Genomic DNA, 15835 nt, shown 5'->3' on the forward strand with positions numbered 1-15835 from the left:
CAACCATCCCCATCTCTTTCTTCATACAAGTAGAAGATAAACCACCACTGATGGAGACAGAGAGGCATTTTTAGATATTGGCAAACTGGAGCAAAGTGATTGAAAGAGAGAGAAAATAGAGAAGCACCTTTATTCATCATGAAAACAACCAGCAAGGGAGCAGAGAACCTTAAGAAAACATGATTTATTAAATACAGTTTCTCCAAAATGGCCCAGTCTGTCCTATTCCTACTGGATAATTGCTACACCCCCTACCAACATTTATTAAATATATCCTAATCTGCTATATTTCTACTTTAACCATACCTCTCCCCATTTTTCTGCAATAGTCCTAGACAGTAAAGCCATAGACTCCAACCAGCCAATGAATGCCCTGATGCGGTTGAACCAGATCCGGCCGGGGCTGCAGTATCGCCTGCTGTCCCAGTCGGGCCCGGTTCACGCTCCGGTCTTCACCATGTCTGTGGATCTGGACGGAACCGTTTACGAAGCATCGGGATCCTCCAAGAAGACCGCCAAGCTCCACGTCGCCGTCAAGGTAAGAAAAGAAAATGAAGTTTAGCAGGTGTGTGCTTATTAGGTTGTTTCCATTATTAGGATGTATACAGGACAGCAAAATGATAAAAGACACACAATTATATAGAAGAGACATGTTTTTTTTTCTTTTTTGGCTACCTGAAGAACTTTCGAAGCTCTAGCCGCAGCCAAACCTGTGTGTATCTATAAAAATGTTTTTGTCTATTAGTGCGTGTGTGTGTGTGTGTGTGTGTGTGTGTGTGTGCGTGCGTGTGTTTGTGTGTTAGGAGGGATGGAGGTGGGCAAATCCATGTAATCCCAAAGTGGTTGTGAACAAAGAGGCTCTCCAGAGCACAGAGCCGGGATAATCCGCTATCCGCTCCATTCCCATAAAAGGCTCTTTCTGCCCATCTCGCTCCCCCTTTTGCATTCTCCTCCTCACTCACTTTCTTTCTCTCTCTCCTGTACTCACCTTCTGATCTCCCCTTCTCGCCCTGTGTTTCTCCCCCTCAGTTTCTCTCAATGTAACACAATCATCCATTTGGGTCAAAAAATTGTCATTCTCTTTTTCTCTTCTGCCTACATTATTTATGAATGAATGAATGAATCACTTTGCTGCTCTCTGCCCTGTCGAAGACATACAGTAGGCTCATGTGGCTCATTATGTATGCTAATGGTTTTATTGTAACCATTGTGTGAGTTTGGCTCAACTCTATCATGTTAGTACTTGCAGCAGGCTGCAGTATTGCTGCTTCTGGGCGTATATTTTGTTAAACTATAGTCATTTAGACTGGCACAATAGCTGTTTTTGGTTGTTTTTTATTCATAATTCCCTGGGTAGCAGATCTCTACCTTTGTGGCTGATGATGCTGATAAAGTCTGTTCGAAACACACACAAAGGATCATTAATGTATCAGTGTGAAACTGTTTTCATATTGCAAAATCTATCCCATCAGATTTAGTGAGCTTGTTGAAAAGAAAATGGAAAATAAATAGAAAATAAATGATGTAAGATGTTACCTGGTTGACTGAGAACATTTTTCATTTCAAATCTGGATTTTACAAGGCCACTTCTGGATCCTCTACTGTCCTCGTTGTAGTCTGCAACTCACAATCATGCGGAGAGTTCAGAATTTCAGATTTATTATAACTTGCTCTTGAGTGTAACCCTACTTTTGGTCTCATCATTTTATCTTTAGTGTCTTTTGTTTGCCGTTTGTCTGCTCCTGCGTTGTGTTCTCCTAACTGTATCATCATCTTCCCTCTCTAGGTTCTCCAGGCGATGGGCTACCCAACAGGTTTCGATTCAGACCTGGACCCCATGAGTTCAGACGAGAAGTCGGACGGCGAGGGGAAGAGCGAGACGTCATCACACACTAGCAATAACCCAACACACTCCTCGGACAGTTCCAACACACTGGAGGTGGGGAAACGTGCTGATACAGAAATGCGTACACTCAGTTCAAATGCTTTTATTAAAGCAACGTTATGTCACTTTTTGACCTTAAAATAACAGCTTCAAAATCATGTTGATGCTACAGTGTCTTGTAACTGGTGTCTCTGTCTCAGCCACTCCGCCCCCCATCACTTGTTTCTGCACTATGTAACTTCAGTGAGAGGGTAGGATCACAGCGTTACATACATGTTTACTTCAAGATACAAGTTTTCAAGACTTAACATTGTTGTGAAGGAATGAGTTTTGTTTGTAGTTAGCACCTACATTACATCTGACAAATTGTTACAAGCCTAGGATTTGTATTTACGACAGCCGTGTTACATGCAGAAACTGTGGGTGGCGCCATATCGCACACAAAATGCCTGCATTTACTGTGGTTTAAGGACATAACGTGTATCCAAACTGTCCACTGTGCACTTACAAAGAAAGCTATGAAGATGTTTTCAAATAAATTACTCTAATAATCTTTTCACTCCCCAGGTGCGAACTCAGGGTCCCATACTGACGGCGAGTGGGAAGAACCCCGTCATGGAGCTAAACGAAAAGAGACGAGGCCTCAAATACGAACTCATCTCTGAAAGTGGAGGCAGCCATGACAAACGCTTTGTTATGGAGGTGAGAGTCCGACCTGCGGCACTTTGCTGCAAGTCATCCCCCCTCTCTCGCGTCCCACTTCCTGCCATCTCTCAAGCTGTCCTATCAATAAAGCCATGAAAAGGCCAAAAACAACCAAAAAAACATTTATACATGTAAGAAAGTGAGGAACTGTGACATATAATAAAAATCTCTATAATAAAATAAATAAAAATATAGAAAACAGAGACTAAGCCACACACACACACACACACACACAGAAACTGGCTGATCACCGGTAAAGTCAATCACTCAACCTGGTTCCTGCAGCAGGCCTGTTCTCTGTGGGATGTGTTGTTTTCCGACATGCCTGGCTGCTCCATCGCTCTGCTGATTGATTAGCAGGCCTGCTTGACAGCAGGGCATCGCTAAACAAGCTGTCCTGTTCAGCCAGACTCGCTGGCTGAGTTACTGATGACTGATAAGTGTATTTGTGTGTGTGTGTGTGCCCATCAGGTGGAGGTCGATGGGCAGAAGTTTCGTGGGGCAGGCCCCAACAAAAAAGTAGCAAAGGCCAGCGCTGCTCTGGCAGCTCTGGAAAAACTCTTCTCTGGTCCCAATGCAGCTGCAAACAAGAAGAAGAAAATATTGCCTCAGGTACGGAGACACGCATACAGCACATACCAGACACAGAGTGCAGTCTGGGGAGCATGCGTGCACACACACATAATGAAACCATATACATCATACAGTAGTAATCTGTTTTCCTTGACAGCCAAACTGTCAGTGCAGACTTAAGCATCTCTTCTGATCAGTATCAGCTCTGTATAGCCATGTAGCAATTTGTCCACTTTGTTCACGCGTCAGTAATCAATGACACCGCGTTTAACAAGTGTCTAATCAGATCAATATGTCACACCTGTCAGATCATCCCTCTTCTACTTATGCTGTCAATGAGCCTGTGCGAACAGATTTGTGAACAATGTGGATCATTATGCATTAAGGTTTTGTCTTGGACTGTGTGTGTGCTTTAATGCCTCATTTATGCGCACCATGTTTATGCAGACACTGGAATACTGTGTGTACCTCTGCATCCTGAATGTTTGAGACACACTAATCATGTAATATGTGCTGTGTTCAGACTAAAGGAGCCCTGGCCGCGGCAGCAGCAGCCTCAGCAGTAGCAGCTCAGGTAGCCAGAGGAAGAGGAAGAGCAGCACTCGCGAGAGGAGCCTTCGTCAGTGCAGCTGCACCTGGATACGTCACACCAGGTAAATTTTTAATTTTCCCCCTTTTTTTTATTTTATTTGGGCGGGTGTGGGTCGATTTAGTCTTTTAGAATTTGTGTTCTTTACAGTATTTGGTTTATTTTTGTATCTGATCTGGTTGCTTCTTGCAGGACTAGCATTTTATTTTACTGCTGGCTTCATAGCGCTGACATTTTCTTCTGCTTTAAAGCAAAAATAAGCTTCCATTTCCACCCTGCAACTGTATTGGAAATATTCAGAAATACCCTAAAGCAGCAAACTGTACAGGGGACAGTAGTAACATTGATGTACGGCAGTCTGAGTGTTCAATAATGGACAGCCTTTACAGAGAATCATGCAGAAAATCTAAATTTTGTGAATGTACTTTTATTTTTGCGCATTCAGGTTCAGGTTGATCTTGTAAGTAAGTGTAGCTTCCTCTCAGATCTCTTTCCCTGAACGCACAGCTGTCTGTTAAAGTGCAGCACGGCCAAAAACACTTAAAAAAAAAAAAGTTTACTAAAGATGTTGAAAATGCAGCCGGGAATTAAACAAGCCTGCAATTGATTTTGACCCTGAAACCTCTTCCCCAACAGGCTTCGGGACACCGTATGGCTACAGCCCAGCTGCAGCAGCTGCTCCTGCATACGGTACGTGCTCCTCTCTTTTCCCTGCCTATAACCTTCCTCCACCTTCTCTGCTCCCTAACTGAACATGCTATAACTGTTAACCTCCAGCTCTTCTTCTCCACTTCTTTTTGCTTCAGTTTTCTGAAAGCTATTTAAAACTTGATCCTTTTCTAATCCCATTTTTAGGGTTTGGCACTGAGTTTCAGTCATAATTAAATAAGCTTAAACCTCTTTGTGGCGTGCTCCAAGCAAATCTGTCTGTACTTTGGCTAATTGTCCGCTCGACACTTGTTTGTTAATCTGCTTGTTGTCACTCCCTCGTCTTGTATGGTTGGCTCACCACTCTGTCGCTAAAGAGCTGATTTCAGTCTCATAATCATGATGATATACACACCTGCACTTCCATTCCTAGAACAGCTGTCTATCTAACTACACAAGCTCTCCTGGATTTATATTAACCCGCACACACTGCCTCTGCTGTCTTCATCTTCATATATGTTTAGTTAGATTAGCAGGACTCATAGTGTGAGCTCCTCACTTTACCCTCCGTTATTTAAGACAGGGTGGCAGGGAGGCTTTGCCACTGCAGCGCTGCTCCTGTCATGTTACCGCTGCTGTCCTCACTGGGCTCTCTCAGGAATTATAGTAATCTATACTAGCCCCTGACCTTAAAAAACATGGGTAGCTATATGTCCCTGTGTCACACACAGTCATATTTATCTCAACAGACTCAGCCTTGTGTAGTGTGTGCACGCATGTAGCATTGGGAGGCCTCTCTGTTCATCATACAGCTCGGGGCTTGAATGGGTCTTATGTGAGAGGAGAAACTGGTCCGGGGCCCCAGGCAGACGTTCAGTACCCCCCTGAGACCCCAACAGCCCTGAATATGAAGTGAGCCTTAGTTTTTCTGGTTACGGTGGAGCAGGAAACGCTGCGTTTATTTGAGGTCTTTAGTTTCAGTCCCTGGCATCCACACGTGTTCACATGTGATTGCGACCATGGCGCTAACTGAAATACTCACTTACTTTTTATTATTTTATACTTGTTATTTTTAAGGTTTGTCAGTGGCCATAACATTCAGAATATTTGAGAGAGTGTTCATCTCTGCCTCGTTAGTCATCAGTACATGTCACGTATCCTGGTGGGCGATCTTGGTGAGGTCAGCTGACCCTAAGCTGTAACCTCCCACAAGTAGGTAGGAAGTCAGGTTCAGATCAGGTTATTTGAAAAAGTAAAGTTAGAAATTAAAACTAGAATCTCTACAGAATATTAGATACACCAGGTGTTAAGGTGAGTCAAGGTGGAAATCTCATCGTCCAGTTGATCTGCAGATGAAGAGAAGAATAACAATGAGATATAGATTCTAGGCTGCAAGTCAGGAAGGAGAACTTTTTTTACACTGTAAAATATTAAATACACTTTTACTGGCGTTTATTGCCAGAATGAGGGGGAGAAAAGTCTTTTTTAGACCCCATTGTGGCTTACATTTCAATCAGAAGGGAGAAAAAAGGCACATGAAAACATTGGGAATGACTCCTTTATCTTTGGGATGCAAAGCTTTCATCCTGTTTCCTGCTTTTTCACTGTGCTCTGGCAGTCAACGCTGCTTTGGGCTTTCTTTGTTGGCAAACACTTTCAAGAGTGCTGCTGGGATCACTAGAACATTCTGTGGAAAACAGAATATAACATCATAGGACACAGAACATTATAAAGCATATCATACTGTAAAACACTAAACATTACATCAGGATATCAGGATAACATAGAACCTTTTATCATAGCACACGTGTCATTTTATCGTAGGACATTATATAATATATATATTATTGAACATTGTATCAAAGAACACAACACAATATATCATGATGCCATTTATAAAAGCAATAAAATGGGAAAACAATTAAGGGGGTGAATACTTTTTTATAGGCACTGTATATTATAGAACATTATAACATCTTGTAAAACACAACATTTGATCATATAACACAGAAGATTATATCATAGAACAGGGAGCACAAAGCCCTTTGAGACCCATTCCTTTCGCATCACAGGACAATAAAAACAACTACTTCTCCTGCTCAACCGTCTCCTTTTAAAGGATTATTCCAGTTCATTACAACTTGGGTCCTAAATATGTATTTTTTGCTGTTCATATCCGTAATAATAACATTGTACTCAGGTTATCTGCTGAGATCTGCTAATGTGGTGACATCAAAAACAAAAGATTAGCCAGCTCATTTGAAAGAAAAAGCTCAGGCACATGCTTAAATTTTAAGCTGTGCTGCTGTGCTTGCTCACAGCTTTCCTGTGCAGTGTAGGATTATTATCAGTCGTACCTCCGACAACGTGGCACATTATCTGGCTAAAGTGTTGGCTTGAGTTCTATGTGTCTGATCGTCTGACAGCTCATGCTTCAGTCGTTGCCGTAGCAAAGTCACCATTTTCCCACATGTCAGCAATAAACTTGACAAGTACAATGTTTGTATAAGGAAAGATTGAGACGTAAGACCCGAGTTATGATAAACCGAAATGAATCATTATCTCTGATCATTTGTTTTCTTCTTTTTAACTCTGAATCTCTCTCCTTCTCGGTTCCTCTAACCACCGATGAAGAGTGTCACATTCCTGCTTGTTCTCACACACTTACGCTCCCCCCTTTGGGAGCCTTGTTTGTGCAGTGCGAGGGGTGTTTGGTCGTAGATGTAGCGTAGTGTGCAGTGTAGTGAGCAGAGAACAACATGGTTTTTTGTTGCCCTGGACTCATGCAGAGCTGTGCTCTTCTCATGTCTCCCCTCTAGGTTTGCCCAAGAGAATGCTTCTGTTGCCTGTCATGAAAGTGCCCACCTACCCCGTCCCCCACTACCACTTCTTTTAGCACAGGAGACACACATACCAGACGCTTTTTCATACATACCAAACACCTTTTCATACGTACCAAATGATTTTTCCAAACCATACAATTCGCTTTTTTCTAGAAGGGAAACTCAGTCGGTTTTTTTCTACGATATCAGTGACGGGGAAAGGATTAAGGACTCGAGCTGAAGATTTATTAAAGCGCTTTTTTGCTTTTTGTTTTGTTTTATTACTGTTTCAGAAACTTTTATGAATATGAAAAAAAATACTGCAGGTTTAAGTTCTTAAGAGATTAACAAAAACTTGAAGGATTTGTACTGTGAATTGTGACCTCATTCTCTGAGTCTATATCTGCCTTTTGTTTTTATTGTGTTTATTCTTTGTAGGAAGACGATAGCCTTTGCAACATGACACACACAACACACACATTCTCTGTATAAAAAAAAAGAAAATAATAATGTGAGCTGTGTGAAGGATGTATAGGAATAAATAAATAATAATGTTGGCAAAATGAATAAAGTTTATCTCATATGAAAGCTGAACACTGCCTGGTGTTTATCTGGTATATCAGCTGATGAGGTAGTTCCCAGTTTGGTTTGTTTTGTTTTTTATAGCAGTTATGTCACTTAACATGTGGAAAGATCTGCCCGCTCATTCAGCATTCAACCTGCATATGATACTGTGCCCTAAACGTACATTTACCTTTAATATTCCACCCTCATGCATGCACACAGGTTGAATTTCAATCTCTCCTTGTACCTCTGTGCGTCTCGTTACATCCTTTTGACCCTCGGCTTATAGATATTCAGAGAGAAAGGCGAGGAGACAAAGGATGAATTTAGAAAGCTCTTTTCAGATCCTGCATCTTGCATTCAGCTGCACGATCTCATTACCTGACGTGGATTAATATTTGGCAGGTTTCCCAAAGCTATCAGAGGTATCGCCTAAAGTATATATGAAGATGAACACAGGCCGAGTGCAGCCTCTCTGCAGCAGCACTTCCAGAGCTCAGTACATTGTTGGAGGTGAATTCAAATGGCATTAAAAGGCCCAAAAGACAAAAAAAATTGCTTCTACATAGACTTCAACTAAATCCCTGTATTTTCTTGCCTTGACAGAGGTTAGTGTCATTGGTTAACATGTCAAAGGCAAACAGATCCTGTGGTGCACAGCAGTCAAAACAATAAGGACTGAATTAAAACCTCACTGTCAATTTGTTTAATGTTGTTATTGTTCCATTATTTTAGTACATACATGTGCTGTATTTGTGTTTTTTGTTTTTTTTCACATCTTTGCACGGCTTTCAAGCAAGGATCACCAACAGAGCCGCTAAACCTTGGGCTCAAAACTATCCTTCCAGCTAGATTTAAAGATTTGCTGTAAGGATCACAGGTACAAATACATAAATAGATAAAAGACTAAGGGGATCTTGGATATAAAAAGGTATAGAAAAGAAAAAAATACTATAGTTTTCATCAACATGCTGGCCAGTTATGCGGTCCCTTCAACACATCTTGGTCATCTAACCAGCGAGAGATAACCCCCTCGATGACGTCTCCATGGTTACAGCTGTGAGGCGCAGCCATTGCATGAGAGGACCCAATATCTTGTCCAATGGTTGGTTGAGCTCCATTGAGTTTTTGTAAAACCTTTCAAATGATATTTGTCTGACATCACCAAAGCTCTACTTCAGCCTCACATGGTTGAAGATTCATTTTCAAATGTTTCATTCTGTGTCTATTTTCTGTTATTTCACTTCTGTTCAAGGTTGAATTCGTTGTTCAGAGCTGCAGAAAGTGTATACTGTCAACTGATCTCATTCTCATTATTTATTGCACAGCAACAATCTTTGATTTATTATTTGTTATCAGGATTTTCGTTCAGATCCCACTGAATCTTCATGGCTAGAATAGCTGTAAAGTATTGAAGGTTTGGTTCAACATTTTGGGAAATACACTTCTTGGCTTTCTTGCCAAGAGTTAGAGGCAAAGATTGATACCACTCACATGTCTGTACACTAAACACTAAGTTACAGACAGCAGCCGGTTAGCGTAGCTTAGCATAAAGACTGGAACATGGGGAACACCTTGCAGAGCAACGACTTGCTGATACGCTGATTTTCTTACCTTTGGACAGAGCCAGGCTGTTTCCCCCTACTTTTGGTCTTTATGTCCGACTAAGCTACCCGTCTCATGGTTCCAACTTCATATTTAATTGAAGATATGAGGCTGGTAACAATCTTGTCACATTTTATTTATTCATCCATCTTCTGCCCTGGGGTCGGGTTGGGGCCAAACGAGGTAGTCCAAAATGTCCTCCTCTCCTGGGAGATCCTGAAGTGTTACTCGACAGGGAGAGTCATGTACACAATATGCTCAGTTTACTCGTGAGAACACCGATGCTGAGCTTCTTTTTCTCTGTTGCTAAAGCTGCAATCTCATTCTTTTGGTCATTAGCTGCAGCTCATGAGCCAAATTGTGGGTTGGAACGTAGATGGACTGGTATAACAAAATATTTGCCTTCTGGATCAGCTCCATCTTCACCACAACAATCCGGTACGATGCTCGTAATACTGCCAACAATGCAGCGTAGGACGCATCAGTCCTCCTGCTGATCTCACGCTCTATATTACACTCACTGAACAAGACCCTGGTTGATTGTTCCCTTGGAGTTTGGAGTGAGATGCTGCCCCAAGTAAAGGAGTATTTTATTCTTGTATCCCGACACCTTAAATCCTTAGACCCCCTTCAATCCTTGAAAAAAAATGCTAGAAATATCAGGAAGAGCATCAGATAAGAGATCCCTTTCCAGGATGGAAAAAACTTGCAGTATTTGTCTATTTGTGTCTGAAATACGGCAAAAACTACATTCTTCTCATTTACATCTTGATAAGAAACCAACGAAGTGTATTTCCCATAATGTTACTCCATTAATTCACTCCTCTGGCCACTCCTACACAGGCAAGTTTATGTAATGTACATGTTAATGCCACCCTGCGATAATCTTTTTACTGGAATGTTTCCAAGTACTGCTCGAGAGGATGTTAACATCCTTCAAGTCGACTTGAAGTCACCTTGTCATAAAAAAAAAAAAACATTATTGGATTTCTTTGTGCTACAGATGTGCCTTTGTGTCCTTCACAGGCATTAAATCTCTGTCATGTTGTTGTCAAAAAAGTAAAGACTGTATTGAAGCCTCACATTGTGTTTGTAGTAATCACTGCTGCTCTCTTTGTCTCTCCGTCTCGCTGCAGGTGGTCTTTTCATTGACAATCCCTTCTACCAGCCACGGACCATCGCTCCTTTTATCATTCACCTGGGTCCCCAGGATCTCTTCTCTGACTTCTAGAGGCAGCAGGTTGTTTTGGATCATCACTCTTACCTGTCTTGCATAAGCATAAGGACACCTGTTTTTTTCTGTCCGTCTGAGCGGGCCACCTTTCTACACAGGTGACGGACTCACAGATCCAAAACTATTTCGGTTTGGAAGACGTCGTCTCGCCTACTGACCAAGAGGCTCAACGCTCCTCTCTCTGTTCCCTCCTCTCTCGGCCCGGATTTATCACTTCAGAGGAGAGTAACTTTACACAAAGCAATACTCGGATTTTACGAGAAACGTTCGGCTGCGACTGCGCGAGTATGGCCTGAACGTTTGGTCTTTCTTATAGCAATACACCTGAACTCCTCTCTTCAAGCTTACTTACTTGAGAAGATGTGAATGTCCGATTGGAGTTTGGCCCGACACAGCATTGCAATAGCTCATTCTGATTGTATATTCATTGTATGTGTGCGTACATGTGGCTATAACATGACTATATACACATATATGTATGGTGTATGTTTCTATAACGACGTGTTGACAATAATATTACTATATGATGATGTATTTATGTAAATATTCTATAAAATATAACTATTGTTGGTATAAATTATTTTAGAATTATAAAGTGAAATGTAACTGTAATATCACAGTATAGCTTTCTTCCAATTTTATATACACTGAGCAATTGAAGCTAGTTCTAGGAGATGCAATATTATCTTTGGTATTCCTATTAACCTGTGCTGTTAGAATAACAATGCTTCCTTCCTTCCTTTCCTTCAAACTTTTCCTTCTATCTTTGATGTCTCTCTGAGCCTTTCTGAGCACGCTCTCTGCTGCCCGAGGTTTGTTTACGTGGCCCCGGACCAGAGGTGCTCTCTACTGAACACACTCATCACCTAATCACACTCTTTTCCTGTCAGAAAGCACATTTTCTATAGTCTCACTGCTGGCAGGGAATACTGTTGTTACAAATACAGTACTGTATGTGTGTAGTATGTGTATACTCTCCTCCCTCCACCATCAACACTGAACAATCGTCAGCTCTGTCCCGCTCCTTCGGGATCAAAAGCACAGCTTTTTTTCACACCCATTACTAAAACACGCATTCACACACACCCTCCCCTCCCTCTACGCTCCTGCTGTGACTCTCCGCTGTATGGACGTGATGCTGCTGGTGGCTTTGTTACACAACGGGAAAGACGGAGCACAAACTACTGGCTAACTAATTACAGTTATGACCCCGCAAAAGTCTTCAGAAGTGGGAGCTTGAATTGGATTTATATGTTCCATCATCATTTACTGTGTGTATACAGCAGGGTTTTAGGAACAGGCAATGGCATGGATCGGGGTTGTGCCATTGGCCACCTTTGCGAGAGGAGGAGAGAAAACATGGGTGGAGTTGAGGTGGATTGAGGAAGATTGCCTCATTATCAACCACAGCAATCTCTGGCGTCACGTTACAGTACATTAAAACGACTACAATGAGTTCCACACAGCTGGGTTTACGTGTTTAAAATTTAGAAAAAGGACAGCGCGGGAATCAGATCGGCATTCTGTATCGGCGGATGAACTAAGTCGGTGTTGGGAGAGAAAAAGATGGATAGGTTTACCCTTAGCTTCAGCCACGGAGACACCTGTCAGTCAAGCAAAGCCACTGCAAAACTTCTTCGTAAGACTTGATGTGCTTTTAATTGAGCAGAGACGCACATTTCAGGAGGCCAGATTAGCTTTTGGGATCAAAACATCTTATGTTGACTTTGTGTTTGGAGAACACGTGGTCGGGTCTTTTTGAACGATTTAAAGCCAGAAGTCACAGGACAGGTAGTTGAACTGCCCAGGAGAGATTAGAAGAGGGAATTTTGTATTGTTAGTCATCATTAGTACCCTGCAAATACTTGTATATTTCTTCGTAGTAGTTGTCTGTGTAGTGGTACTGTAGGTAGTTAGCAGACTGAGAGCAGAGATATTCCATTAAACTCTTGTTGGAGCCAAACACACGTGACGGCAATGTGCACACTGAGATAGCTGTCACAGCACACACATTGTCTCTGTTACATGCACTCGAAAGCTCTTGATCAGTTTTTTATTTTGTATCTTCATCCTTTAATAGATACCAGATGTCAGTCAGCGGGGCCGAATCAAACAGAATGTGCATCAAAAGGCTTTGATTCTCCTCACGCTCGCCTTCATCCGTGCAGTTTGATGTCGTGTGTTTGCGCCGGCTTTGATTTGACAAAAGCGACGTCTGACAAAGAGACAACAGACCGAGGCCCCAGAGCCCGTTTTTCAAGACAATAAGTCAAATTAGAGTGAGATTTTGTGACACCACCGAGCCGACGGTGGCGATTAAGTAAATTTATGCCACCAAGCTGCGATTGTGAGATCGGAGGTAAACTGAAGGATGTTTTGGGGTTATAATCTAGTTGTGCTTTACATCTTGAAGCTTGAAGCTTGAAGCTTGAAGCTTGATGCTGTGAAGCCAACACACACTCATAGTAAAGTTTAAACAGTTGGTTCCTAAAGTTCAACGACTGGTCATAGTTCACCTATATGCCCATATGGCGGGTCTATTCAATCAGCGGTCACAGGAGGGGCGGTGGGGCCTTAAAGAGACAGGAGCTGCGTCTCAGACAGAGGGGGAATACAGAGCTGCAGCACTGGACGGTTTAAGAAATCTGATGCACTAAAGCTGTAAACCTGTTGAAGTAGTAACCCAAGATACATTTATGAACCTGAAAATGAGCATAATATGTCTCCTTTAAAATCTGGCCCCGTTGAATTGAACAGCCCAGCCATATGGTATCCTCCACACTGCCCAAGGGAAACGTCTATAACGTTTGTGTTAAACAGTCATAAAACCTTCATAAATTAGAGGTTTTACTGTTTTTTTCAGAACCTGAAGCATGCCACTCTACACATATTTCATCTGCTAATCTTTGTTTACATATGAGAACCATATCCGACTGGAATTTACAGAACAAATTAGCGCCCGGATCATCTTACTTCAACATGCAGCAGCGTTAACACGCTAATGTGTCCTGTAGAAACTAGATCCATCCATGTTTATTAACCATAGATCTCTACAGTACGTGTCCATTTCTGGTGGTGGATTTCGTCTCATCTCTAAAAGTTTTCCTTGCTTTGCTCTGACTTTTCATCCTCATGTGGAATTCACAGGGAGGTGAATAACTTGGAGCTTGACTGTGTGGAAACAGACCTCCTCTATCAGCTAAGAATTTCTCCTAATTTCCCCTCTGCCCTCTCTCTCGCTGCCCCCGTCCTCTCTGTCCAGATGGCCCACATTAATAAGGCAGACAGTCATACCTCAGTGAGCAACCTTTTCATTTCCCCTCAGACTGAACAGACACGCAGGAGGAGTCACCCTGACTGCTGGCCCCGTCCTCTCGGTCCGTTGGCTGGATGAAGGTGGTCAGAGGCAGGGTGGCAGTCCAAAGCTGTGCAGTCTCCTGGGTAGGCAGAGGTTCCACGTGTGTGTTTCTTGTGAGTGTTTACAATGAATTCTGAGAAAATATACCATTTTAGAGCTTTTTAATCATTTATTTGTAAATGTATCAATAAGATTAGATGAAAAACATATACTCTAATTATCTAAACTGTTTGTCTAAAAGGGATTATCACAGGAAAAGGAAAAAATGATCCCATATTCTTGTTCTTTAAAAGTATATATTTCATGATGATGAATGAGAATCAAAGAGGAAAATTAAACTAATGCTGCACCATATAAAGAAGCTTTATTTAGTATATGTGGAAATAGAGGGGGAGACACGACCAGGAAGATGACAATACCAGCCATACTCCACTAAGAATGTCTCCGTTATAGAAACACATAACCGTGACAAGTTTTTTCCTAAAGAAACACATTCATTGCAGCCCAGTTTGAAGGCTTGGACAGGCGACATCCACGCGGATGACTTTTCTAGAGAGTAACGTTTGTTTGTGCCGGACTTGTCGCCCCGCTGAGTTTTCTGATGGATGTTCTTCCTGCTCTGGTGTTCCCCAGAAACGTCTCCAAGGGGAAAACACACACCTCTCCCCGAACACTGCCTCTCAGTGGGCAACTACACCTGTAAATCTAAAGAAGCACAAAACACACACGAGCAATACACCCACACATCGTTCTCAGGGCCACCTGACACACACACATATGCAAATAGATCACAAACACACACAAGCGCACATGTAATCATAAGATGTAAATATTTCAGCGTTCACAGTCGAGCACATTGAGACAGCATGACATCCTTTGCTCCGTGGTTTGTATATTACACATAAGATTGTACTGTATGTAGTGAGAGTTATAGGCCTTGTTTGTACTTTAGGATTTGAGCCATTTATAGCTGAGAAAACACACCCCCCCGCCTCCCACGTCTGTTATCTTGGTGCTTTATAACGGGCTGTCTGTAGCACTGTACATAACGGATTTTACTTTTAAGTTTCCTGTTCGGAGGAGCAGCAGCTATCTGCGAACGACTCGAGCTTCGCTGTCAGGGGAGAAGAGGGAGGGGTGCTGTCATCGAAAAAAGTTTTTGGCACCAAAAGCGGGAGCTTCGTCTGTTTTAGATGCTGCAATATGTTCAGTAGTTAAAGGGTTCGGGGTGCTTTCGTTGCCAGGTAACGTCAGGTTTTTTGAGCCTGGTTTCCCAAAGGCACCTCTTCATCCTCCTGCCAGGTCAAAGGTCAAAAAGTAAAAAAAACGAATGATGCAGAGATGCTTTTCAGACACGGGTTCCGGTTTGTTCCGTGAGATGGGATTTATCCAGACACCAAAGACTTTGAAGCCTTTGTTGAGCAAAAATCTGATCATCCCGGCAGTCTCAGAAGTGAGAAAGCATTCGGGGTGTGATCTGATATTCGCCGTCTAGACAGTTATGAAATGTCAGGTAAAAAGAAAAAGAGCTCTCCTGCGTGTTTAGACACCCTCTGGAGGGAAACTGTCTTGCTCGTTGTTGCATTAGCGCTGAAAGTTTGGGTTTAAGTCTGGGAGTAGTGCTAAATTTGTCTGGGAAGCAGAGGGAGGAGAGGTGCGGAGAGAGAAGACGAGTCCATGAGTGAAGTCTGCAGAGCGGCAGAAATAGATCCGGGGTCGCGTTTCGACTGGCGAAGCAAAGTTAACCAGACTAACTGCTGAACGGATCATCTTCTCTGGGTGTGTGCGCATGTGTGTCGCGGGGGAAAATGTGTGTGTTTGTGTGTTTGTCTGGCAAGCACATAAACCCGGA

At 42.4% G+C, this 15835-nt stretch overlaps 1 protein-coding gene across 2 annotated transcripts in view; it reads left to right on the plus strand.

Annotated features, from left to right (window-relative positions):
- Positions 1-10708, plus strand: part of strbp (spermatid perinuclear RNA binding protein) — an 80706-nt gene extending 69998 nt beyond the window's left edge. Inside the window, exons 13-19 of one of the 2 annotated variants that reach the window (XM_073477382.1) lie at positions 330-538; positions 1787-1939; positions 2453-2587; positions 3062-3202; positions 3687-3816; positions 4389-4442; positions 7220-7816. In XM_073477382.1, the coding sequence (XP_073333483.1) occupies positions 330-538; positions 1787-1939; positions 2453-2587; positions 3062-3202; positions 3687-3816; positions 4389-4442; positions 7220-7296 (899 nt within the window). In that variant the 3' untranslated portion in view covers positions 7297-7816. Of the gene's footprint in view, positions 1-329; positions 539-1786; positions 1940-2452; positions 2588-3061; positions 3203-3686; positions 3817-4388; positions 4443-7219; positions 7817-10527 lie in introns of those variants that run through there. The other variant, XM_073477381.1, reaches the window with a different exon arrangement.
- The last annotated feature ends 5127 nt before the right edge of the window (positions 10709-15835 follow it).

This window comes from Pagrus major, chromosome 12 (genome assembly GCF_040436345.1).
Source record: "Pagrus major chromosome 12, Pma_NU_1.0".
NCBI classification, from domain to species: Eukaryota; Metazoa; Chordata; class Actinopteri; order Spariformes; family Sparidae; genus Pagrus; species Pagrus major.